Source organism: Salvelinus fontinalis, chromosome 22, assembly GCF_029448725.1.
Source record: "Salvelinus fontinalis isolate EN_2023a chromosome 22, ASM2944872v1, whole genome shotgun sequence".
NCBI classification, from domain to species: Eukaryota; Metazoa; Chordata; class Actinopteri; order Salmoniformes; family Salmonidae; genus Salvelinus; species Salvelinus fontinalis.
The window spans coordinates 3,319,699-3,347,505 of NC_074686.1; the positions used below are offsets into that span (position 1 = coordinate 3,319,699).

The 27,807-nt window shown below is 41.7% G+C and overlaps 1 protein-coding gene across 2 annotated transcripts; it reads right to left on the reverse strand.

The window, feature by feature from the left end:
* cdcp1b (CUB domain containing protein 1b) lies at positions 1–27,807 on the reverse strand. 2 transcript variants are annotated; one of them, XM_055875909.1, is made up of 11 exons: positions 27,606–27,807; positions 11,663–11,893; positions 11,044–11,400; positions 9,153–9,362; positions 7,869–8,225; positions 7,351–7,710; positions 6,885–7,082; positions 4,795–5,157; positions 2,104–2,460; positions 1,213–1,300; positions 1–1,059 (listed from the first exon to the last, which is right to left on the reverse strand). In XM_055875909.1, exons 1-11 carry the CDS (start codon positions 27,673–27,675, stop codon positions 537–539), a joined length of 3,114 nt encoding a protein of 1,037 aa, XP_055731884.1. In that variant the 5' UTR covers positions 27,676–27,807; the 3' UTR covers positions 1–536. The 2 variants fall into 2 exon arrangements, with proteins under 2 accessions (XP_055731884.1, XP_055731883.1); XM_055875908.1 differs by having other exon boundaries at positions 11,663–11,896.

The window sequence follows — 27,807 nt, forward strand, 5'->3', positions numbered from 1 at the left end:
TCAAAATGTCAAATTAATTTATTAACAGAATTGGCAGAGAAAAAGTTTGGTCATGTCTAAAAATACATTTACAGAGAAAAACCGTTGGCAAAATAGCATACACAATGCAAAAAAAGCTAAAAGTAACCCAAGGTTACTCATTAGATACAAAACAAGCAACCCTGCTCCTAAATCCATGGCACACCAGTGGCCCAGGGCAACATTCATTCTATTAAGTACATACTAGCATATAAAACAAACATAAAATACAATCAAGAAATATACACAAAAACCAAGTCGACCAGTATTGTAGAAACAGAAGAGCAGCACCATGTGCTGTCTCAGAAATTGCTTTCAAGGAGCTTGGAGGAAGCGTAGACTCAGAGGCTCCAATGAAATGTAGTACCAGTGTTGTCTGATGGTCTTATGCAGTAGACAACACATCACTAACACAAACTCCCTGATTGTTATGCAAAGGCACATTTACGCTCCATTCCTACACTGCAGTGAACTTGCAACAATGTGAAATGATTAACAGTAGTCCATCTCACAGTACGCTAAATGGATTCCTCCCCATCCGAGATCTCTGGATCTAGGATTTGGTCTGCACCCGACAGTCGAATCGTATTTATATCCCCAGTGCTCTTGAACGTGTACAGCTCGTTGTCCACCATCCTGCGGTCCATGAAGCCCATGCTGTTGTGACGGTTTATGGGCGTGCGAGGTCTTGATGGCATGAAGGATTCCGACGGGTCCAGGAAAGGTCTGTACATGTCTTTCTCAGGCAACAGTTCAGGCTCACGGTCTGCAGCAGTCTCTGTGATCTCTGGCACTCCGTCCTGGAGCGGCATGAATGTCCGGTAGGTGTCGACCGGCTGTCCTTGGAAGTGGGCCTGGATGGTGCCCGCGTAGCTGGGCTCGCGGAGCAGGTGACCATACACCATGGTGTCTTCGATGGAGGCGTAGACGTGAGACTCATTGTCCGACCGGGTTTTGTGGAACATGTTGTCGCCTGGGATGAAGATATTCCCCTTCCTTACGTAGATGGAAGCCTCGTTGACCATCGTTCTTTTCTTCTTCCTGAAAAGCACGAATGAGGAATATAAATTGTTTTGAGTCAGACAAACTACAGGGGGGGGGGGGGGGGGGGGGACAGCCAAGTCATCCAATGACCTTGGATTGACCTAAACATCAAAGCTATACAGATTGTTTTGGCGAGGCAGGTGTTCTCACCTTATCACCAAGCAGACGACTGCCAGCACAATGAGCATAAGGAGCAGCACTGCTCCCACAGCCCCCAGAATGCCGCCCTGGAGCAGCCCTATAGAGACACACACAAGAAGATAATCATGATTAGATATGGTAAGAATTAGACAAATATAGCAGCATGTACTGTACCAATGAAATGGGGTGCTGGTTTATGAGCAGGCTGAAAGACAGTTGCATGGAAGCATTATACTGTACATCCTCCCTTGTAACAAAGTTACTCCCATGTAACAATTCAAAACACTATGGCAAGTTAAGTTGATTGAGCAAAGAGAAGTGGAGAAATGGGTGTAAATAATGTTTTACAAAGATTCCATTTTCTCATCTTTTGACGGATTGCTTCGATTTTCTCAAATCGTACTAGAGACAGTATTACTTGCTAAGAGTTAAGGTTCACAACTGAATTGCATGCTGTTTATTTATACTTTATTTATTTGTTATCAACACCTGCTTTGGCATACACCTTCCTACCCTCAAGAACATCAGTCAGTTTCAAGTTGATAGAGCGAAGGAAAGTTGAATTAGGGTTTGAATGAGAGAGCAATATTATTTTGTAGAACGTTGCGGTTTTCTCTTCCATCTTTTGACATATCGCTGAGCTTTTTTCATACTTAGTAGAGGGATGAACATATATGAGTTGAGTCAAGTTTCACTGCCAGCACCCCTAAATACAGTGTTGATGATTATGAGACCATCATGTATCCCTAATAAGTGCCCTACATGTATTGATGTCATTTAAGAAATATAAACAATTGTTTTCATTTTCCCTCAAATTTAAGATCTCTTAAAGAGAAAAATGCTAGAATTATGCAGATATCTTGTCACAACTCCATAATAAAATTACAAACAGGTCCTTACTGCTAGTATTCTGCAGGGTGACCTTGCTGAGCACACTGAAGTGTCTGTCCTCCGGCAAACAGTTGGACATGTTGAGGTAGAAGCTCTCAGGGACCATCAGCTTGTCCTCTGCCGCCTCATCCTCCCTTTGACTCAATAGCTCCTCTGGAGAGCCCAGGGTCTGCACCTTGATGCACGTGTGCCCCTGGCCACACTTGGGCTGGCTGATGTTAGTGAACAGCAGGTTGGCCTGGAGGTGGCCCGGCAGATTGACGATCCAGGACACGGTGGAGTACGGTTTCATACCGCTGGGCCAGTTTGGGGTGGCCAGGAGGGCAGGGGAACCCATTCTGGGCTGGACAGTATATATGATGCTCTCTGATAGAGAAAAAGTAAGTGATGAGGAACAATCATTTCCAATACAGTTTGAACACAGTTGTTGAAGAGAGGGAGAATGGCATTTTCCACTGAATCAATTTTTAAAACAAACCCCCTTGCTATTGCCGTATTTCAGTGCCCTCTTGGGGATGTTACACAAGAAAACATAAGATAAGTGAAGAGGCTATTAAAGTAACTTTTCAGTGTTTCCAGATTTCTATGAAATGTGACCTGGCTTCTACACATCGCTTACAAGCCACTGATGCAGACCTTTGGAACGTCTACATTTTATAAAGTATAATAAATCCATGTAATATAGCCTACACCATCACAATAAATCCATTATTTATTTTAGACGGGTCTAACGAAACATGATATGAAGTAAATGTGGTCCATTTTCAGAAGAACACAATAGCATACTCTGAGTTGTCTTTATGTTAGCCCTGATCTGGCTATGCCATATGGCCGTGGGCTACACTAGTTCATTAAGCAGACAAGATTTGCTTAGAATTGCGTGGCATAATTGTATATTATTTTATAGTATGAAGAATACAATTGAACAAAGCTGAATAAAATAAAGGATATGTTCTCCAAACGATTTGAAGGAGTGCGCACATGCGGCTATTCTGTGTTGAGCGGTTAACAGGAATCGGTACTCCTATATGCTTAATTTAGAGTTAATCATGTATCTTTAGTTCTACCAACATTGGGCTATATGTTTGGATTTTTATACATTGTAAGGCTGCATGAGACTAATGGTGATTTGAAAAAAGTCGCTTGAAAAGGCATGAGCTCTACTTTGTTTTTTGCGCAGGCTGTACACACTTCAAATGTCTCTCACTCATAATTTGACAAACACTTGATAATGCCTCGAATTTTCCAGCGACATCCCCTTTGTGGCCGTAATGCTCCTTAAAAAAATCCATGCCTTTTGCGGCCAGTGGCCGTTGAGCCCTTGGGCTAAATATAATAATTCTCTCCCTGAGTGCTACGAAGCACCTCTCACTCACATGGCTCTCCATCACGTGATCGGGTCTTTCTCGCAGGCTACAAGTGAAGACTGACATTGGGGACGCAACTGCGCGCGTCCTTATCCAATTCCAAGGTGCATATTGAAGATATAGGAAGAACTGTCCACATTTACTTTTTGTCAGCCAACAAGATGAGTAGGCCAAATGAACAGCAAAAGCACTAGCCTATGTCAATCTACTATCCCCCAAAGTACAAAAGTTGACATTCTATTCTGTGCGACTAATAAATATTCCAAACCGTTTGGGACAGTTGTGGGATGTGATAGATCCCAAATTAATACAACCACTAGCAACAAAAAATTTTTTTTTACGCTGGGCATCATTCACAAGTGATAATACATAATTCACAAGTGATAGGCTAATATTGTCACCCATCAGACGATTCTTGATTTTATGTTATATTTACATGTACTAAATAATGTCTGTGTGAAATTAGTTGTGATTTAAAACAGACCATTATCATGCACCTGTATCGAAACAGGGGCAGGGGGAAAAAATACATCTATGCACTTAAATAGCGAATGGAGGACGCTTTTCCCTGTGGTTTATTTCCATGCCAGCCAGGTAGGCTATACTCCTGTTGTAAAGATAAACAATCTGCTTAATATTAGGAAAGTTCAGAAATAAATATAGTAGGCCTAGTCTATAGAAAGCTGATAGGATCCTCATCTTTTTAATAGAGGCCATCACTCTGTTTTCTCACACAATTGCATAGCATATAGAAATGTTGCCCAACATGAACTCGTGGGCTCTCATGAAGTGTTTGATTAGATTTCAAATACTTTTGCATTGTTGTAAGAGTGATTATATGGTCAATATAGTGCTGAGTACCAGGCAGTTAGCAAGTTTGGTAGGCTACTAATGACCAGCAGCAGCATCAGAGCTTGGAGTAGCCTAATTACCGTGACTAAACTGTCACATGGAATTTGACTGACTTCATGACTCGCGACCGCCGCTGTGGCGGTAATATGGTCACTGTAACAGTTCTAGGCATACCCCAACAACAGAATGGTGTGAGCGTATACCGTTCATTAAAAATATTCATTATAAATAGACTGCTGATTGGCCAGCTCCTCTTCCTCAGAAGTATGACATCATACTCTATGAGGAAATAGCCAATATTTTTTAAACGGTCTGTTTGAGATGCAAGTTTTTGAAGTGAATTTATGCTTTGACCACCAATGGGGATATAGGATGAGTCAATTTGGGTATGAGTTAAAATAATGAGATTGTCACTAGACAGTTACTTTAAAAGATTTAAAACGTGACAAAAAAAGACTGCAAATCCGGTTAGTTAGCATACCTGAGATTGTGTCACTGAAGGACACATTGAGGAAAGGCCCTTGAATCAGGCTAAGGTCCTTGGCTGTGGCAGTGACAGAGACGTTGGAGTGCACTTGGACTTTGCGAATGATGCCTTCGGAGCAGAAGTAGCCAATGGAGGACCCATCACCCTCAGCTATGTGAAGGGAGACACTCCCATTGCACTCCTGTCCTGGCAGGGACTGCCTGAGGTTTCCTGTGGGGGACAGTAGATCCACAGTGCCATATACTGGGATGTTGAGGTGCCAGGTGAAGCTTTGTAGTAGCGTAGGGAGGCACGTCGGAATTTTGGGGACCGTGAGAAGAGTCCCGCTCACAGAGCATGAGTCCAAACTCTGGCATCCTGGAAAAGATCCACAAAGGCTTGAAGGGTTATAATGGTTTACCACACAGTGTTTTCAGAGTATTCACACCCCTTTACTTTTTCCACATCTTGTTGTGTTACAAAGGGGGAATAAAATGGATTTGTCATTTTTTGTCAATGATCTACACAAAATACTCCAATGTCAAAGTAGAAAAAAAAATCTAACATGTCAAAACAATCAAGAAAAATAAAAACACTAATATATTCAACCCCCGGAGTCAATACATGTTAGAATCACCTTCGGCAGCGATTAGAGCTGTGACTCTTTCTGGGTAAGTCTCTAAGAGACTTCCACACCCGGATTGTGCAACATTTGCCCACTATTCTTAAAATTCATTCTCTGTCAAATTCATTGTTGATCATTGCTAGACAACCATTTTTCAGGTCGCCATAGATTTAAGCAGATTTAAGTCAAAACTCTCGACATTCACAGTCTTCTTGGTAAGCAACTCCAATGTAGATTTGGCTTTGTGTTTTAGGTTATCGTCCTGCTGAAAGGTTAATAAAATCTCCCAGGGTCTGGTGGAAAGCAGACTGAACCAGGTTTTCCTCTAGGATTTTGCCAGTGCTTAGCTCCATTCCATTTATTTTTTATCCTGAAAAACTGTCCTTAACGATTACAAGCATACCCATAACATGATACAGCCATCACTGTGTTTGAAAATATAGAAAGTGGTACTCAGTAATGTGTTGTATTTGCCCCACACATAACAGGGTATTCAGGCCAAATTTTGTACAGTATTACTTTAGTGCCCTGTACTTTAGTGCCCTGTGACCAGGAATGTTCTCTTGATAAGTGTGTGAGAATTAGACCATTTTCCTGTCCTGCTAAGTATTCAAAATGTACTTTTGGGTGTCAGGGAAAATGTATGGAAAAAGTACATTCTTTTATTTTTGGAATGTGAATTAAAAGTCAAACATAAATAGTCAAGTAAAGTACAGATACCACCCCAAAAAATACTTAAGTAGTACTTTCAAGTATTGTTATAGTACTTTCAAGTAAGTACTTTACACCACTGAAAATTAATAACTTCACCGTGCTCAAAGGGTTATTCAGTTACATCTAACAATAGATGCCCTTCTTTTCATTGGAAAACCTCCTTTGTGGTTGAATCTGTGTTTGAAATTCCCTGCTCGACTGAGTGACCTTTACAGATCAGTGTAAGTGTTGGGTACAGAGATGAGGTAATCATTACAAAATCATGTTAAACACCATTATTGCACACAGAGTGAGTTCATGCACCTTATTATGTGACCTGTTAAGCAAATCTTTACTCTTACAAACCGGTTGAATACTTATTGTCTCATGACATTTCAGCTATTCATTTTTTATTAATTTGTAAAAATTCACACATTTTCAAAAATAACAATCATTCCACTTTGACATTATGGGGTATTGTGTGTAGGCCAGTGAAAATAAAATCTCAATTTAATCCATTTTAAATTTCAGGCTGTAACAACATGTGAAAAAGTCTAGGGATGTGAATCATTTCTGAAGGCACTGTACATGAATATTATTGGTCCATCACATCCTTAGATTTGGATAATACACAAAGACCATTTGTTCTAGCTTTGTTACGAAGATACTCTAACAAGCTTAAATGAGAATGGTATAGATACTGTCCATAGTACTATAGTTCCTATGTTTAAGTCTAGCTATTTTGGAAGCAATACATGCAATGCTACTGTTAGTATTGTTACAGTACCTATGGTTTTCGTGGCTGTCAGACGTAGGTCTTCGCTTGGACAGTCCAGGAAAGAAAGACTTGCTTTGGTTCCTGAGGGAACGGTGATCTTCTCCTGGACCACAGAGTCCTTCCTCATCTCACAGTGGGAGTCAGAGCCTATCTTCTCAATTTGGAGGAATGGCCCTTCCTCCTCCGACAGATTCACAGTGCAGAGAACTGACCAGGGAATACAAGACAAACAGGCACAATCATCCTGAGAAATAGGTTACTGATCACCACTCAATTAATTTGATTGAATGATCAGGCTAATTTTAGGCCAAAAGTTTATAATGGAAATATTAGTGGTGTATTGGTTTTGAAAAGTCTAGGGTTGTTTTAACAGATTGCATGCACAGAATAAATACGCATCTTTGGATCTTATTTGTGATTGCTTACAGCACAATCGTGTCATATAACAATTTATGATCGCCAATAGTCTTTGTACCTGGATGGCCGCTCCTCATCACCGAGAGCCTGAAATGGAGGGACAGACCCTGTTTGGTCTTGTCGGTCTCACAGTTAAACAGGGTCATGTTGAAGCTGCCCTGCCTGTGTGTTGGCTGGGGGTCCGACAGGGTCTTCTGGATGCCCTCCTCTCCCTCCTTGTCGTAAATCACCATCACGTTCTTCTTCCGGCAGAGAGGCGCCGTGTAATTCAGGAAGTTAACTGTGTAGTTATGCATGCCGGGCACCGTGAAGTCCCACCTCATCAGGTCGCTGTCAGAGAAACCTCTAGGGTAGTTGGCTGAGAGAAAGTTTGTATCGGACACCCCACGAGGTAGGTTGACTTTTACCACAGCCAGCACTGGAAGGAAGAGGGTTAAATAAGGTATAATGACATGAGTAATTCTGTCAATAGAGGGACACCGAATATATATATATATAGGCTAATAGAGATGACCTCAGTGACCTCAACAGGCATTCATTTTCTATGGCTCCTCCAATAGCTGCCAGGACACTCACTTTTAATCTCCGGCCCAACAGTGACCTTGAAGTCCAGCGGCTCCAGCTTCCTGTCCCCAGGGACCTGCAGGGACACTCGGCCCTTGTACAGCACCTGGACCGTGGTGATGGTGCCATCTGGGCAGAACATGCCGATGGTGGCGGGCCCGGTGCGCTGGTACGTGATGATGGTGTAGGTATGCTCGTCAGGACAGGTTTCAGAGGGTGGGATCTGTCTCATTCCCGGTGATGGGAAGTCCAGCTGGAAGGACAGGCCGGGTGGAACCTTCAGGTCCCAGGTGAAGGTTCTGTTGAAGTCTGGGAAGAGGGAGGACTCCGCCTGGACGATGTTCCCGCTGCAGGTGATCTCTGTGCAATCTGGAGGAGGAAAAACATCCAATTAGTGACAGATTTTCATGCGAATATTCTAAAATCTGCATAAAGAAAATATGCGCATTTTTCCACCAGTGATGTTTCCACCAAACTAACTTGTTTCAGTGCGTGATGACGTAGTGCTCACAAAATGTACTTTTTCAGCTACATTTTAATGTACTGAATAAAAATCTAAAAGCTCAACGTGTCTCCATTGCATTTTCAACTCTGCCAAAGGTTTGGTCACAAAAACTGTTAAATAGCAAATGTGCCTACTCTGGTCTTGGCACATACGCTCTAGCCTACCGCTCAGATACAGTGCGGGTAGGGTGTACGGGTAGCCTACTCTACATGATTAGATTATTATGGATGAGAGAATATTTCTATCTGTCAAACGGCAGTCAAGCATCGATCGTCACAAGAATAAGACCCTCAATATTTATTGGAAAGGAGCATCAAGCTCGTCACCGTGTACCATGCCGTAGTAGATCATCATCATCTATTCAATCTGTAGCCTAACAACCTGCATGGTTTCCCAAGTCGTAGTGGGAGGACCACACACCGTATCATAACCTGACTCCAAGTTTACTTCCATATGATGATGATTATTATATAAATATTTGCGCCTAATTAATTTTACAGACACAAAAAGATCCCAACATGTCTAATGAACAAATTATCTGTGAGCATTTATAAAATTGTAACGAAGCCTCCTGTAGTTTCCATCCCAGCTTTTGAGATTTCGTTTTTAATGGGGTATAACTATGTGGATGGAATCATGGTTAGTGAAGCTAACTGATGAGCAAGGGATTACACTTTTAAGACTCTCCTATTGGGTCCATTGTGCCAGGAAAGCTCAGTCAAGTGCTACTAGAAATCAGGTTTGGCCAGGGCCCTGTTGAGGTGAGGAAAATGGGTCAGCGGGCGTCTTACCAATATCCCTGTTGATCTGCACACTGAAGACATCTTGTGGCTGTGGGCAGGTGAACATCACAGAGGTGTTGTGGGCGTCTTTCAGGACGAGTTCTTTGGGGTTGCAGGTAGGCCCCTCCCCAACACACACACTGCACTCTTTGGCTTTGGCGTCTCTGCTGATGGTGACGATAGTGTCTGGCTCTGGGGTCACTGACATTATCCGGCTCTCTGAGGAAGATTTGAAACATAAGCACTAAAAACTACACTGAACAAAATATAAATGCAACAAGTGCTGGTCTCATGTTTCAGGAGATCCCAGAAATGTTCCATACGCACAAAAAGCTAATTTCTCTCAAATGTCACAAATTTGTTTACATCCCTGTTAGTGAGCATTTCTTCTTTGCCAAAATAATCCTGACAGGTACAGCATATCAAGAATCTGATTAAATAGCATGATCATTACACAGGTGCACCTTGTGCTGGGGACAATAAAAGGCCACTAAAATGTGCAGTTGTCACACAACACAATGCCACAGATATCTCAAATTTTGAGGGAGCGTGCAATTGGCATGCTGACTGCAACAATGTCCACCAGAGCTGTTGCCAGAGAATTTAATGTTAATTTCTCTACCATAAGCTTCCTCCGATGTCGTTTTTGAGAATTTGGCCCATTTTTTAAAGGTACACTACATACACAAAAGTATGTGGACCCCCTTTCAAATTGGTGGATTCAGCTATTTCAACCACACCCATTGCTGACGGGTGTATAAAATCGGGCACACAGCCATACAATCTCCAAAGACAAACAATGGCAGTAGAATGGCCTGTACTGAAGAGCTCAGTGACTTTCAACAAGGCCCCGTCATAGGATGCCACCTTTCAAACAAGTCTGTCCGTCAAAATTCTGACCTGTTAGAGCTGCCCCTGTCAACTGTGCTGTTATTGTGAAGTGGAAACGTCTAGGAGCAACAACAGCTCAGCCGTGAAGTAGTAGGCCTCACAAGCTCCAAGAACGGGACCGGCAAGTGCTGAAGCGCGTAGCGCGTAAAAATCGTCTATCCCCGGTTGCAACACTCACTTCTCTAGAGTGATAAGTCGCGGTTCACAATCTGGCAGTCTGACAGACAAATCAGGGTTTGGCGGATGCCAGGAGAGCGCTACCTGCCCCAATGCATAGTGCCAACAGTAAACTTTGGTGGAGGAGGAATCATGGTTCGGGCTAGGCCCCTTAGTTCCAGTGAAGGGAAATCTTAACGCTACAGCATACAATGACATTCTAGACAATTCTGTGCTTCCAACTTTGTGGCAACAGTTTGGGGAAGGCCTTTCCTGTTTCAGCATGACAAGGGCCCTGGACACAAAGCGAGGTCCATACAGAAACGGTTTGTCAAGATCCGTGTGGAAGAACTTGACTGGCCTGCACAGAGCCCTGACCTCAACCCCATCAAAGACCTTTGGGATGAACTTGGAACACCGACTGCAGGTGCAGGTGTCCACATACTTTGTAGTGCATATCTGCATTCCGAGTCATGTGAAATCCATAGATTAGGGCCTAATTTCCTTATATGAACTGTAACAACTTTGAAATTGTTGCATGTTGGGTTTATATTTTTGTTCAGTATAATTTATTGTTCTGTTTTCTACAAAATATAATTTATTGTACATAAACTACATTACCAAAAGTATGTGGACCAGTTGGAAAGGTGGCATCCTATGACGGTGCCACGTTGAAAGTCACTGAGCTCTTCAGTAAGGCCATTCTACTGCCAATGTTTGTCTAAGGAGATTGAATATACACCTGTCAGCAACGGGTGTGGCTTACATAGCCGAATCCACTAATTTGAAGGGGTCTCCACATACTTGTGTGTATATATTGTGAGGCATGAATAGAAGAGTTGAAAGAGCTTACGTTTCTTCATTGGTTTGGCAGTGGCCGTGAATATAGGGGAATTCACCTCCCCGCCGTTTTGAACTTGCAAAGACACCGTGGCGTTGCTCAGTATATCTAGGTGAGACACAAGGCCATTCCTGCAGTATGTCTGAGTTTTGACCTCTCCTTCAGTGCTGGTCCTGGTTACAGCGTACTGGTAGCCATCTTGACACATCTCTGCTTCAGTCATCTCCTTCAGCCTGTCAACAGGGAAGTCCAAACTCAAAACGGTCTTCTCTGGCACATTTAGGTGCCAGACGAGGGTTCTATTGAACTCTGGGAAGAGGGAAGGCTGAGCTGCACCTGTGGCAGGGCTGCAAGAGTCCTTGGTGCAATCTGGGTAAAATAAAATTACATAACAGGTAAGAGGAGAAGAAACCCAAACAAAACCTGCTTAACAGTTCACCCTTAGTGCTAGATTTGAAAGGTGGCCTTAGCTGTTTTGATGAGGTATCCTTGTTGACACAACTACCACCCACAGTGTGCATATCAAAATCTGAAGCAGCTGTCTGTGGTGTACATCTTTTTGACTGGTTTGATCGAATTGAGGTGGCAGCCTAAAGGGAAACCCAATACAACAACGTTTCTCTAGACTTACCGATTTTCCTGTCGATCTGGATGGCAAAGGCCCTCTGTGGCAGTTCAGTGCAGTTGAAGAGCAAGGTGATGTCCTCATCTGGGACGAGGGCCAGAGATGAGTGACAGGCCATCTGGGTGTCATTCTCACCGCCACGGACTGTGCACACGGAACACCGTTCCAACGGAAAGAACAGTGAGGACGACACAGTCACAGCGGCATCTTTGTCAGGGTGGACATTCATGTGCAGACCTTCTGAGGGAACAGAACAAAGAAAAGGTTATTTTTTCATATTTTGCAGTCCAAAACAGAAAAAGGCCAATCTACTACTAATCGTTGTATTGAGGAGTAAAACTGTTGTTTGAATCAATGAACAGGCTAAGATTTCTGGAGGTGAAGGTAACAACCAATACATGAGAGAAAAAGGTTAGAAAACAGTGACATAGCATTTCAGTTTCACTGAACATTGGGAGTAGGCTTGAACCTATTTGCATGTCTGGACTCGAGGCTGCACTGGTTATTGCACAAATACACATCCTTCCAGAACACTCGGCAACATTGTCTTTTAGAGGAAAATATTAATTTAGGTTCTCTGGGACATTCAAATTGACAGGAAGTAGCCTGTATCAAGTCCAGTGTCAGATGACTGGTCTGTGCCTAAACCTACCACGGCGGAAGCTCTTGTCTTTGAATAGCATATCAACATATAAAAAAATTCAACTTTAATAACATAATCCAAAAATGTGACTAGTGTTGATGCTTCTGCAAACAGCGTGGTACCAAGCACACCGGCCACTGTGTACCCGACTGCAAAGTAGCACCCACAATTAAGACAGTACTCAGACTGAAGTCTTATCAAAGCCCTTGTTACAGTTATGTAGGTGATCTAACAAGGGTGTTTGAAGAAAAAGTAGGGTATTCTCATATTGTTTGAGAAACTCATCCTTTATTTGAAAACCTAAATATTTGGAGGAAAGTCTAGTGGTTACACTTTATGTACATCTTATGGTGGTAAGATGGAAGTTTGGTATGGTTAACAATACTTTCCATAGGCTGTTTCCATAGGCTGTTTCCATAGGCTGTTCATAGGCTGTTCATAGGCTGTTCATAGGCTGTTCTGAGAGAAATACTATTGTAGTGCACCTACAATAACATGCAGGAAATGTTCATCACCTATAAACTTGCAGAGACTTGAAGCAAGCACAGAACAATGGCAGGATTCACATCACACAGAATTGTAAAAAATGTTGCCAAAGGGTGATTCCTCACAAAACTTGAATTTGGGGGGGGGATTTTAATGACATCTAAAAAAAGGGTCCTTTGGAGGAAGGGTTGTTGACATATATTTGACATTTGTATCTTAAAGCATAATTGAGAAATAATGAATTGACGTTGGAATATTTGACATTTAGGCCTTACCCAGTCCTCCTTTAAGATGTTTTATAGATTCTACAAAGCAAAAATTTGGGTCATATGAAGCTTTACAGATTTGGCAAATTGTTATATTGTTACATGTATATAGTTGAACATAATAAAGCGAAGCCAGTATAGAAAGAACACCTGATGCCAGATGCAATCTCAGGTTATGGCATCAGCCGATATTGCACCAATTAGATTAATCGCTCTCTCTTTACATGGTGGTCTATTTAAAATGTACAATTTCCGCACACACATCCTAGGATGGCTGGCATGGGCAAGACAAGCACAGGGTTTTCTTGCTAATTTGCTATTGCCCCAATCTGCATTATGGGCTATGCTTGTCTGATTTTGCTAGCCTACCACCATCTAGTTGGCTGTGCTTCCGTTTCATTTCAGGGAGATTGATATAGCATTTTGAGCACACTGTCTGTAGTTATTTTATTATCTTAAAATGGAGGAGCAGAGCCTGAACCCAAGACCTAATGAAATGTATTTTCTAATAAATGGTTAAACAAATGTAAGTAGTGTTTTCTGTCTGAAATATACAGCATATCAAAGATCCAAAGTGGGATCTCTGCTACTTTTAGGAGTAAGAATCCAATTTAAGCATTCCCAGAGTAGCCTATACCAGGCTTTCACCTTAACTTCAGTATGAAAGCCTGTAGAAGACCTTGTCAGAAATAGGCTTAAAGAAGGTGGAATGTATACAGAGACTGAAGAGAAAGCGAGACATCCGGCTCCCTAATTTTTTCCTGATAAGGGTGGGGCCGCTCTGGTTTGCTTATTGCCCCCACACTGTGGAGGTGGTGTCCCAGAGTGAGATCTCACTAGCTCAATGCAAGCAGGCAGGGGGCAATGGGCACGTTTCTCTGCTCACGTTGCCGACACTTGCCAGATCTTACAACACCTGGATATGTATGTTATGTATCAGCTAACCACATATTTATTAGCAATCTGTCAGTCGATGATAATGTCTGAGCAGGGGATCGTGACCAATAAGTAGGACAGAGCAAGCTGTTCCCTCTCACATGAGCATGCCAGATATTGATCACGTTTCTCTCCTCAGACGTTGCATGCATAAATACGCTGCACGCAATGTCGGAGCAGGGGAACGCGACCAAAGTTAAACGGCTTCAGTCATTCATCTTACATTTATCCACCATCTTTGGTGCATCTAAGACCTTTGCCCCTCCCAACAATTGGAATAGGCACGTTCAAACAGAGGCAGAAAATCTTAACTGAAAGCAAATCACTTTCATAGATACCGACATGGAGTAGTGTCATTTCAACCAAATTATATACAAAATAAAAACAATTTCATCAATATAAATTTTGAAAAGGTATAGTATGCTAGCACTGTAAATGAGCATACGTAAATATTTTTACTTCTAAGCCACTGGCAATCAGCACTCCATTCATATCTACCTTCCCCAGGCTCTATAGAACACGGTGAGCAAGACATGGGGTGCGTTCAGTTCACTTGTACATTGCGGAATGGTTTGTACTGAACGTCAAGTTACCCCTAAACGTTCTTGTACGCCCCTTAAAAACGGACTTTGAGATACGTTTGCTCAGTTCTGTGGGTGTGCCAGAGTGTAGCTTGACGAAAATGAGTGGCATATTTAAAGGGCAGGGGTGCATTTTGAACCCACAATCCAAACCCACCCAGGTCGTTCACTACAGCACCGTTTTCGTTTAATTGAACGTTACACTACATTTTTTCATACTGAGCGCAGGCCTGGAAGCCGAGGCCACCAACAGAGTGAATGTGAAAATGGATTCAAAATGGTCGCCCTCTGCTGGTGATTTGCAGGATGTCCAATGATACAAGTAAACAGAGGGCTGGATTTCATACCACTGGAAGTATACCAAACTTTGATATACTCAGAAGACCATTATTAGCATGTTTTAAATCACTACTATATAAACTGTAGATTATCGAACACGCAAGAAGAAGGTCTGATTTCATTATTACTAAACAGGATCCAAGTGGTATATATAAAGATAAAATTCAACTTTTACATTACCGTGTAGTTGACCAATAAAATGGTCTGAGGGGGATGTGGACATACTCGGTATACATATCCCGAAAGGAAGATATTTCTCACTTCAATAAATTTTAATTTAAAAGTTTACAAAAATAGATACGATCTTGCTACCATGGGAAGGAAATTACCTTTGTCTATTTGTGGAAAAACCACCCTTGTTAACTCTTTAGTCATATCACAGTTCACCTATTTGCTTATGGTTTTACCTACACCTAGTGACCTGCTTTTTAAATTATATGAACTAAAACAAATACATCTTATTTGGAATGGCAAGCCAGACAAAATGAAATGGGCCTATTTAAATAATGAATATGAATTCAGAGGGCAGAAATGATTAAATATTAAAGAATTAGACCTCTCAAAGGCATCAGTCATACAAAAGTTATACTTAAATCAGAAATGGTTCTCTAGTAAATTACTAAGAATGTCTCACCCCATGTTCAAGAATGGCCTTTTCCCCTTTATACAGATTACAACTGCTCACAATAATCTCCAAAATATATATATTTTTTTAAACAAGCCTTAGAAAGTTGGTTGCAATTTCAATTTAATCTACCTGAAAAGACAGAACAAATAATACAACAAAAATTGTGGTTAAACTCAAATATACTAAATTGATTAAAAAAATAAAAATAAAAATGTTGATAAAATGTTTAAAAAAGGTTTAATCTTTGTAAACGATATCATAAATAGGACTGGAGTTATGTCACACATGCAGCTAACACAGACGTACAGTTGAAGTCGAAAGCTGCAAAGCACCCCCACAACATGATGCTGCCACCTCCGTGCTTCACGGTTGGGATTCTTCGGCTTGGAAGCATCTTGGTGATTATGGTCAAAGTTCTATTTTTGTTTCATCAGACCAGAGGACATTTCTCTAAAAAGTGCGATCTTTGTCCCCATGTGCAGTTGCAAACCATAGTCTGGCTTTTTTTAATGGTGGTTTTGGAGCAGTGGCTTCTTCCTTGCTGAGCAGCCATTCAGGTTATGTCGATATAGGACTCGTTTTACTGTGGATATAGATACTTTTGGACCGGTTTCCTCCAGCATTTTCACAAGATCCTTTGCCGTTGTTCTGGGATTGATTAGCACTTTTCGCACCAAAGTACGTTCATCTCTAGGAAAAAGAACGCGTCTCCTTCCTGAGCGGTATGACGGCTGCGTGGTCCCATGGTGTTTATACTTGTTCACTATTGTTTGTACAAATTAACGTGGTACCGTCAGGCGTTTGGAAATTGCTCCCAAAGATGAACCCAGCTTGTGGAGGTCTACAATTTTTTGAGGTCTTAGCTGATTTCTTTTGATTTTCCCATTATGTCAAGCAAAGAGGCACCAAGCATACTTACAAAGTTGTGGCAAAATGGCTTAAGGACAACAAAGTCAAGGTATTGGAGTGGCCATCACAAAGCCTCGACCTCAATCCTATAGAACATTTGTGGGCAGAACTGAAAAAGCGTGTGCGAGCAAGGAGGCCTACAAACCTGACTCAGTTACACCAGCTCTGTCAGGAGGAATGGGCAAAAATTCACCCAACTTATTGTGGGAAGCTTGTGGAAGGCTACCCGAAACCTTTGACCCAAGTTAAACAATTTAAAGGCAATGCTACCAAATACTAATTGAGTGCATGTAAACTTCTGACCCACTGGGAATGTAAAGAAATAAATAAAAGCTGAAATAAATAATTCTCTCTACTATTATTCTGACATTTCACATTCTTAAAATAAGTTGGGATCCTAACTGACCTAAGACTGGGAATTTTAATTAGGATTAAAATTAGAGGTTGACCGATTAAATCGGAATGGCCGATTAATTAGGGCCGATTTCAAGTTTTCATAACAATCGTAAATCGGTATTTTTGGATGCCGATTTTACCTTCTTTTTTTTTATTATTATTATTTTTACACCTTTACTTAATCTTTATTTAACTAGGCAAGTCAGTTAAGAACACATTCTTATTTTCAATGACGGCCTAGGAACGGTGGGTTAACTGGCTTGTTCAGGGGCAGAACGACAGATTTTTACCTTGTCAGCTCAGGGATTCAATCTTACAACCTTACGGTTAGCTAGTCCAACGCTCTAACCACCTGCCTCACAAGGAGCCCGCCTGTTATGCAAATGCAGTAAGAAGCCAAGGTAAGTTGCTAGCTAGCATTAAACTTATCTTATAAAAACAATCAATCAATCATAATCACTAGTTATAACTACACATGGTTGATGATATTACTAGTTTATCTTGCGTTAAATATAATCGATGCAGTGCGCTTTCGCGAAAAAAATGGCTGTCGCTGCTCCAACGTGTACCTAACCATAAACATCAATGCCTTTCTTAAAATCAATACACAGAAGTATATATTTTTAAACCTGCATATTTAACTAAAAGAAATCCAGATTAGCAGGCAATATTAACCAGGTGAAATTATGTCACTTCTCTTGCGTTCATTGCACGCAGAGTCAGGGTATATGCAACAGTTTGGGCCTCCTGGCTCATTGCGAACTAATTTGCCAGAATTTTACATAATTATGGCATAACATTGAAGGTTGTGCAATGTAACAGGAATATTTAGACTTATGGATGCCACCCGTTAAGATAAAATACGGAACGGTTCTGTATTTCACTGAAAGAATAAACGTTTTGTTTTTGAGAGGATAGTTTCCGGATTCGACCATATTAATGACCTAAGGCTCGTATTTCTGTGTGTTATTATGTTATAATTAAGTCTATGATTTGATAGAGCAGTCTGACTGAGCCATGGTAGGCACCAGCAGGCTCGTAAGCATTCATTCAAACAGCACTTCCGTGCGTTTTGCCAGCGGCTCTTCGCAATGCTTCAAGAATTGCGCTGTTTATGACTTCAAGCCTATCAACTCCCGAGATTAGGCTGGTGTAACTGATGTGAAATGGCTAGCTAGTTAGCGGGGTGCGCACTAATAGTGTTTCAAACGTCACTCGCTCTGAGACTTGGAGTAGTTGTTCCCCTTGCTCTGCATGGGTAACGATGCTTCGAGGGTGGCTGTTGTCGATGTGTTCCTGGTTCGAGCCCAGGTAGGAGCGAGGAGAGGGACGGAAGCTATACTGTTACACTGGCAATACTAAAGTGCCTATAAGAACATCCAATAGTCAAAGGTATATGAAATACAAATCGTATAGACAGAAATAGTCCTATAATAACTACAACCTAAAACTTTTTACCTGGGAATATTGAAGACTCATGTTAAAAGGAACCACCAGCTTTCATATGTTCTCATGTTCTGAGCAAGGAACTTAAACGTTAGCTTTCTTACATGGCACATATTGCACTTTTACTTTCTTCTCCAATAGTTTGTTTTTGCATTATTTAAACCAAATTGAACATGTTTCATTATTTATTTGAGGCTAAATTGATTTTATTGATGTATTATATTAAGTTAAAATAAGTGTTCATTCAGTATTGTTGTAATTGTCTTTATTACAAATAAATACACATTTTAAATAAAATCGCCCGATTAATCGGTATCGGCATTTTTTGGTCCTCCAATAATCGGCATCAGCATTGAAAAATCATAATCGGTCGACCTCGATATTAAAATGTCAGGAATTGTGAAACACTGAGTTTAAATGTATTTGTCTAAGGTGTATGTAAACTTCCGACTTCAACTGTACATACAGGCATACATACATGAACTCAGCAAAAAAAGAAACGTCCCTTTTTCAGGAACCTGTCTTTCAAAGATAATTCATAAAAATCCAAATAACTTCACAGATCTTCATTGTCAAGGGTTTAAACACTGTTTCCCTTGCTTGTTCAATGAACCATAAACAATTAATGAACATGCACCTGTTGAACGGTCGTTAAGACACTAACAGCATACAGACGGTAGGCAATTAAGGTCACAGTTATGGAAACGTAAGGACACAAAAGAGGCCTTTCTACTGACTCTGAAAAACACCAAAAGTAAGATGTCCAGGGTCCCTGCGTGAACTTGCCTTAGGCATGCTGCAAAGAGGCACGAGGACTGCAGATGTGGCCAGGGCAATAAATTGCAATGTCTGTACTGTGAGACGCCTAAGACAACAGGGAGACAGGACGGGCGGCTGATCATCTGATCGTCCTCGCAGTGGCAGACCACGTGTAACCACACCTGCACAGGATCGGTACATCCGAACATCACACCTGCGGGACAGTTACGGGATGGCAACATCAACTGCCCGAGTTACACCAGGAACGCACAATCCCTCCATCAGTGCTCAGACTGTCCGCAATAGGCTGAGAGAGGCTGGACTGAGGGCTTGTAGGACTGTTGTAAGGCAGGTCCTCACCAGCCATCACCGGTAACAACGTTGCCTATGGGCACAAACCCACCATTGCTGGACCAGACAGGACTGTCAAAAAGTGCTCTTCACTGACGAGTCGCGGTTTTGTGTCACCTTGGGTGATGGTCGGATTCGTGTTTATAGTCGAAGGAATGAGCGTTACACCGAGGCCTGAACTCTGGGACGGGACCGAGTTGGAGGTGAAGAGCCCGTCATGGTCTGGGGCAGTGTGTCACAGCATCATCGAACTGAGCTAGTTGTCATTGCAGGCAATCTCAATGCTGTGCGTTACAGGGAAGACATCCTCCTCCCTCATGTGGTACCCTTCCTGCAGGCTCATCCTGACATGACATTCCAGCATGACAATGCCACCAGCCATACTGCTCGTTCTATGAGTGATTTCCTGCAAGACAGGAATGTTAGTGTTCTGTCATGGCAAGCGAAGAGCCCGGATCTCAATCCCATTGAGCATGTCTGGGACCTGTTGGATCGGAGGGTGAGGGCTAGGGCCATTCCCCACAGAAATGTCTGGGAACTTGCCTTGGTGGAAGAGTGGGGTAACATCTCACAGCAAGAACTGGCAAATCTCATGCAGTACATGAGGAGATGCACTGGAGTACTTAATGCAGCTGGTGGCTACACCAGATACAGACTGTTACTTTTGATTTTGACCCCCCCCCACCCCCTTTGTTCAGGGACACATTATTCCATTTCTGTTAGTCACATGTCTGTGGAACTTGTTCCGTTTATGTCTCAGTTGTTGAATCTTATGTTCATACAAATATTTACACATGTTAAGTTTCTGAAAATAAACGCAATTGACAGAGAGGACGTTTCTTTTTTTTTGCTGAGTTTTACATACAATCAATATTTTATCCTACAATTAGGAATAAGAAAAGGCTTGATTTCTAGTCAAATAGATGAAACGGGTCTTACAAAACATCTACCAGAAAAAGTCTTAAATGGTATTAGAAATACAACAGAGATACATTAAAAAACGATAATGTTGAAGTTAATACCCTTGCCAACAAATAACACTCATATTTAGTTTGGCTAAATAATTTGCCTTCTGTAAGTTTAAGAAATACTTCCTTGTAATTCTGTTACCAAAAACCCACATATCTTTAAGATATTTTCAAATGTATCTTCCTCATGAGGGAGAATAGTGAAAGTTCACAGAAGTAACAAGCAATGGTAGATCTACCAATTAATTATAGTGATTTTACTGATATCAATTTTGTTCTTTAATTATTAGCTGATTAACACTAGAACTGCTGGGCCTCGATGGACCTCCCCCTTCAAGCTAATGAGCAGTCATGCTGACTGCAACATTCTAACAGTGTAATTAATACATTTAATATATGCCATAGCAAAAATAATCATTTGGTTGTGTTTATGAAGGGTTTGGGTAACATTAGAATATGATTTTTATTTTATTTCAAATAACACAATAGCATTTGCATTAAACCTGGCCCTAACCTTCCTATGGTGAAGCATGGTGGTGGCAGCATCATGCTGTGGGGATGTGCTTCAGTGGCAGGAACTGGGAGATTTGTCAGCATCGATAGAAAGATGAATGGAGCAAAGTACAGAGAAATCCTTAATGAAAACCTGCTCCAGATTGCTCAGGACCTCAGACTGTGGCGAAGGATCACCTTCCAACAGGACAACAACCCTAAGCAAAAAGCCAAGACAACACAGGAGCGGCTTGTGTAAACTTCCAACTTCAACTGTATATAACATAGGTAGATGACGTAAGGACGCCACGAAAAATACAGCGCTACATGTGCAACACAGCATTCCTAACCTAGCCCACAATGTCTGCTGTGTGGATCTATTTCAAAGTTTCAAAGGAAGATAACAAAAAGGCCATATGCAACGTTTGTGCTGCTATTATTTCCCGAGGGGGGAAAGTGAAATATTTCAATACCACAAACCTAAATACTCATTTGAAAGTGCATCATCCCCAGACGTTCAGCCCCTACTTAGAACAAAAGCAGAAAAAACGAAGCGCTTCCAACAACTAAACAAGTTCAAGTCGAGCAGTCATTTGAAAGAGTAAGAACATTTCAGTGAGACAACTCAAAAGGTGAAATCCATTAACGCCAAGATAATGGAATTCATTGCCCTTGACAATCAACAGTTCTCTGTCGTTGATGATGTTGGCTTTCGCCGACTGGTGCAGCACCTCGAGCCCCGGTACACACTACCAAGTAGCCGATTTTTCAGATGTTGCCCTACCGGAGTTACACAGTATTGTTGAAACGCACATCCATGCGATACTTGCTACTTGCCACTGCTATTAGCTATACGACTGACATTTGGACCAGCGATGTCAGCCCCATGAGCATGCTGAGTCTGATAGCACAGTGGGTCGATGAGGATTTCATATGGAGGAAAGCCGTATTGCATGCTCAAGAATGTGCTGGTTCTCATACCGCTGCGGCCATGTCAATGGCATTTGAGAACATGTTTGCAACATGAACACACTCCTAGCACCATTCAAAACAACTGACTCGAGAAATAAGCTCATCGACTGCGTCTGCAGCAGACGTGATACCCTTGGTCATAGCATTGAAACTCTACTAGCAAAAGTACTCTACTAGAGGCTGTGAACAAGCGAGGGGCTGTTTTTCATGGTTCGGACTAGGCCCCTTAGTTCCAGTGAAGGGAAATCTTAATGCTACAGCATACAATGACATTCAAGACGATTCTGTGCTTCCAACTTTGTGGCAACAGTTTGGGGAAGGCCTTTCCTGTTTCAGCATGACAATGCCCCCGGGCACAAAGCGAGGTCCATACAGAAATGGTTTGTCGAGATCGGTGTGGAAGAACTTAACCCCATCAAAGACCTTGGGGATGAATTAGAATGCCGACTACACACCAGGCCTAATCGTCCAACATTAGTGCCTGACCTCACAAATGCTCTTTGTGGCTGAATGGAAGCAAGTCCCCGCAGCAATGTTCCAACATATAGTGGAAAGCCTTCCCAGAAGAGTGGAGGCTGATGTAGCAGCAAAAGGGGGGGGACTAACTCCATATTAATGACCATGATTTTGGAATGAGATGTTCGACAAGCGGTGTCCACATACTTTTGGCCATGTAGTGTAAAGTATCCTTTCCAAATGCACTGTATACAGTACCAATCAAAAGTTTGGACACACCTACTCATTCTAGGGTTTTTCTTCATTTTTACTATTTTCTACATTGTACAATAATACCGAAGACATCACAACTATGAAATAAAGCATATGAAATCAAGTAGAAACCCCAAAAGTTAACAAATATATATTTTATATTTGAGATTCTTCAAAGTAGCGACCCTTTGCCTTGATGAAAGCTTTTTTTGTTCGTAGTTTCGTGAGGAATCACCCATATGTCCTGTGTAGGCTCAGCTCACAATGACCTCAGACTGTGAGAACATGAATGTAAATAAGAGGTGTGTCAGGAACAAGATAGTAAATAGTAGTAAATAGTAAATAATAGTAAGTTCCGTTTTAGGACCACTAATGTTTTCACTATATAATTTTACCTCTTGGAGATGTCATTCGAAAACATAATGTTAACTTTCACTGCTATGCGGATGACACACAGCTGTACATTTCAATGAAACATGGTGAAGCCCCAAAATTGCCATCGCTAGAAGCCTGTGTTTCAGACATAAGGAAGTGGATGGCTGAAAACTTTCTACTTTTAAACTCGGACAAAACAGAGATGCTTGTTCTAGGTCCCAAGAAACAAAGAGATATTCTGTTAAATCTGACAATTAATCTTGATGGTTGTAAAGTCGTCTCAAATAAAACTGTGAAGGACCTCGGCGTCACTCTGGACCCTGATCTCTCTTTTGACGAACATATCAAGACTGTTTCAAGGACAGCTTTTTTCCATCTACGTAACATTGCAAAAATCAAACATTTTCTGTCCAAAAATGATGCAGAAAAATGTATCCATGCTTTTGTTACTTATAGGTTAGACTACTGCAATGCTCTACTTTCCGGCTACCCGGATAAAGCACTAAATAAACTTCAGTTAGTGCTAAATACGGCTGCTAGAATCCTGACTAGAACCAAGAAATTTGATCATATTACTCCAGTGCTAGCTTCCCTACACTGGCTTCCTGTTAAGGCAAGGGCTGATTTCAAAGTTTTACTGTTAACCTATAAAGCGTTACATGGGCTTGCTCCTACCTATCTTTCCGAGTTGGTCCTGCCTTACATACCTACACGTATGCTACGGTCACAAGACGCAGGCCTCCTAATTGTCCCTAGAATTTCTAAGCAAACAGCTGGAGGCAGGGATTTCTCCTATAGATCTCCATTTTTATGGAATAGTCTGCCTACCCATGTGAGAGACGCAGACTCGGTCTCAACCTTTAAGTCTTTACTGAAGACTTATCTCTTCAGTAGGTCATATGATTGAGTGTAGTCTGGCCCAGGAGTGTGAAGGTGAACGGAAAGGCTCTGCAGCAACAAACCGCCCGTGCTGTCTCTGCCTGGCCGGTTCCCCTCTCTCCACTGGGATTCTCTGCCTCTAACCCTATTACAGGGGCTGAGTCACTGGCTTACTGGTGCTCTTTCATGCCGTCCCTAGGAGGGGTGCGTGGGTTGAGTGGGTTGAGTTACTGACGTGATCTTCCTGTCTGGGTTGGCGCCCCCCCTTGGTTTGTGCTGTGGTGGAGATCTTTGTGGGCTATACTCTGCCTTGTCTCAGGATGGTAAGTTGGTGATTGAAAATATCCCTCTAGTGGTGTGGGGGCTGTGCTTTGGCAAAGTGGGTGGGGTTATATCCTTCCTGTTTGGCCCTGTCCGGGGGTATCATCGGATGGGGCCACAGTGTCTCCTGACCCCTCCTGTCTCAGCCTCCAGTATTTGTGCTGCAGTAGTTTATGTGTCGGGGGGCTAGGGTCAGTTGGTTATATCTGGAGTACTTCTCCTGTCTTATCCGGTGTCCTGTGTGAATTTAAGTATGCTCTCTCTAATTCTCTCTTTCACTTGGAGGACCTGAGCCCTAGGACCATGCTTCAGGACTACCGGGCATGACTCCTCCTTGCTGTCCCCAGTCCACCTGACCTTTCAGCTGTTCCAGTTTCAACTGTTCTGCCTGCGTCTATGGAACCCTGACCTGTCCACCGGACGTGCTACCTGTCCCAGACCTGCTGTTTTCAACTCTCTAGAGACCGCAGGAGCGGTAGAGATACTCTTAATGATCGGCTATGAAAAGCCAACTGACATTTACTCCTGATTATTATTTGACCATGCTGGTCATTTATGATCATTTGAACATCTTGGCCATGTTCTGTTATTATCTCCACCCGGCACAGCCAGAAGAGGACTGGCCACCCCTCATAGCCTGGTTCCTCTCTAGGTTTCTTCCTAGGTTTTGGCCTTTCTAGGGAGTTTTTCCTAGCCGCCGTGCTTCTACACCTGCATTGCTTGCTGTTTGGGGTTTTAGGCTGGGTTTCTGTACAGCACTTCGAGATATTAGCTGATGTACGAAGGGCTATATAAAATAAACTTGATTAGTAGTAAACAGTAAATCCATGTTCGGTATCAAGTGAGATATGCCTCTTACATGTGTGTAGATTTTTGTTTCGATCTTTGTCATCTACTTCTACACGTGGCCGTGCCCGCGTCGCATATAAATGACTAGTTCAGGTAAAGATGCTAGGAAATAGTAGATATGCAGCAGCTAAGATGGCGAGGACCCTCCTCACGCGGTGTAAAACATGGGTTTTCTCTGGTGTTTGTAGAACCACCTGCATCTGGACACAGACATTTATAAGATAACGGTTTTCCAGAATCAAGAACGAAGAGAGTATCGCCAATACTGGCTTAGTTGAAGAATCTATGGTAACGTCCACTAATAGACAGCAACAATATTTGGTTATATCACATTATCTGGTGTAAAAACTGTAGCAACAACATAACCTCAGCTCAGTATAACCCTGGCCTGTCTGCTATATCTTTTACCCTTTATGATTAGCTCCCCTCAATATCAAATTATTCTACATCCTTTTGTTTATTTGGACGGCTCTGACTTAGAATATGTGGACAACTACAAATACCTAGGTGTCCGGTAAGACTGTGAACTCTCCTTCCAGACTCGCATTAATCATCTCCAATCCAAAATTAACTCTACAAACGGCTTCCTATTTCGCAACAAAGCCTCCTTCACTCATGCTGTCAAACATACCCTCGTAAAACTGACTATCCTACCGATCTTTGACTTCGGCGATGTCATTTATAAAATAGCCTCTAACACTCTACTCAGCAAACTGGATGTAGTCTATCACAGTGACATTAGTTTTGTCACCAAAGCCCCATATACTACCCACCACTGCAACCTGTATGCTCTCGTTGGCTGGCCCTCGCTATATATTAGTCGCCAAACCCACTGGCTCCAGGTCATCTGTAAGTCTTTGCTAGGTAAACCCCCGCCTTCTCAGCTCACTGGTCACCATAGCAACACCCACCCGTAGCACGCGCTCCAGCAGGTATATTTCACTGGTCATCCCCAAAGCCTACACTTCCTTTGGCCGTTTTTCCTTCCAGTTCTCTGCTGCCAATGACTGGAACAAATTGCAAAAATCACTGAAGCTGGAGACTCATATCTCTCTCACTAGCTTTAAGCATCAGCTGTCAGAGCAGCTTACCGATCACTGTACCTGTACACAGCCAATCTGTAAATAGCACACCCAACTACCTCATCCCCATATTATTACTTACCCTCTTGCTCTTTTTCACCCCAGTATCTCTACTTGCACATCATTATCTGCACATCTATCACTCTAGTGTTACTGCTAAATTGTAATTATTTTGCCTCTATGGCCTATTTATTTTCTTACCTCTCTAATCTTCTACATTTGCACACACTATACATATATTTTTCTATTGTGTTATTGACTATATGTTTGTTTATGTGTAACTCTATGTTGTTGTTTTTGTCGCACTGCTTTGCTTTATCTTGGCCAGGTCGCAGTTGTAAATGAGAACTTGTTCTCAACTGGCCTACCTGGTTAAATAATGGTGAAATACACCTATATATATATTTATATATATTTTTTTATTTATTGTTTTTTACACGGCTGGAAATTGCCCCCGACTTTACGATTCGATATTATCATGATATTTAGGTGTCGATACAATATGTATAAGCGATTCTATATGTATTGTGATTCGATACTGTGATTTTATTGTGATTTCATGTTCCAAACATATTGCTCACCATATGTCTGCTGCAGAGGGACAAGAGAGAGCCATGAGAGGATGAGTTTTGATCAGTCATGGAAAGAAAAGTGCTGAAAACAAATTGGCTCCCTATTTAAAAAGTAGATAAAGAAGAAGCTATGAATGAAAAATACTGGAGTTTTGGTGCAGGTACAGTCAACTATCGCAACAATTATATTGCAATACTGTTAAAACGATACAAAACTAGGTATCATCCAAAATAATATACTGATATGTAACTGTATCGATCTCCCCATCACTAATTGATATGATTTCCAGAATTGAGAACAGAGAGTATCGCCAATCCCAGGATAATTGAAAAATCTATAATGCTGTTTTGGATAGGCGAACATGTAACGTCCATTAATGGACAGCACAAATCTTTGGTTATTTATATCACGTTATCTGGTGTGTAAACTGTAGCAAGGTATGTTGCTTGCATGTTATGTGTTAGGCCTCTAATGTCACAGTGTCAATTCAATCAACATTATATCTGACACAAGTTGGAGAAAGGTGTCTGACTTTTTTAGTACAAATTGTGCCTAAGTGCAGTTTAAATTCAACCTTATGTGTTCTATTGAAATTAACTTCCGTATAAAGAGGTCGTTTTCAGCTTTTCACTTCTCAGTGTTTTTAGTCTGTCCAACCTGTCTAACGTTAAAATGTCATGTGGGCAAAATGTCATACCCATTTGGAAACCATTTCCAATTGCAGTGGATCAAGAATATGCAGAACGCTGTTACAGATTAACGTTACATTAAATAGTTTCACAATCACCTATAATCCTTTTTTTAAATGCTCGCAAATATACAAAACTAAAAACTTGTAACACTGAAGTACAATATAATTCTTACGTTTATCGATAACATCATATTCTGCAACATTGAGAATATGTAAAGGCAACACTCAGTACATGATTTATAACTTATTGTTAACGTCTGCTTGCTTTGTTTGAAAGGTTGTTTTGAATGTTCTCTCACCTGACAGGTTGAGGAGTAACAAAATCACAAATCCCTGGAGCGCTCCAGCGCAAATTGTAGTTGGCCGCATGTCCCCTGATAAAACGACAAAAAGATGTGCCTTAAATACTTCGGGATAAATGTTGTTATCAAAACCACGATTTTTCCTTTTTAAATCCCAGGTTAAAATATTTTCAATGGCGGTGACCAACCAGTAGCTTCC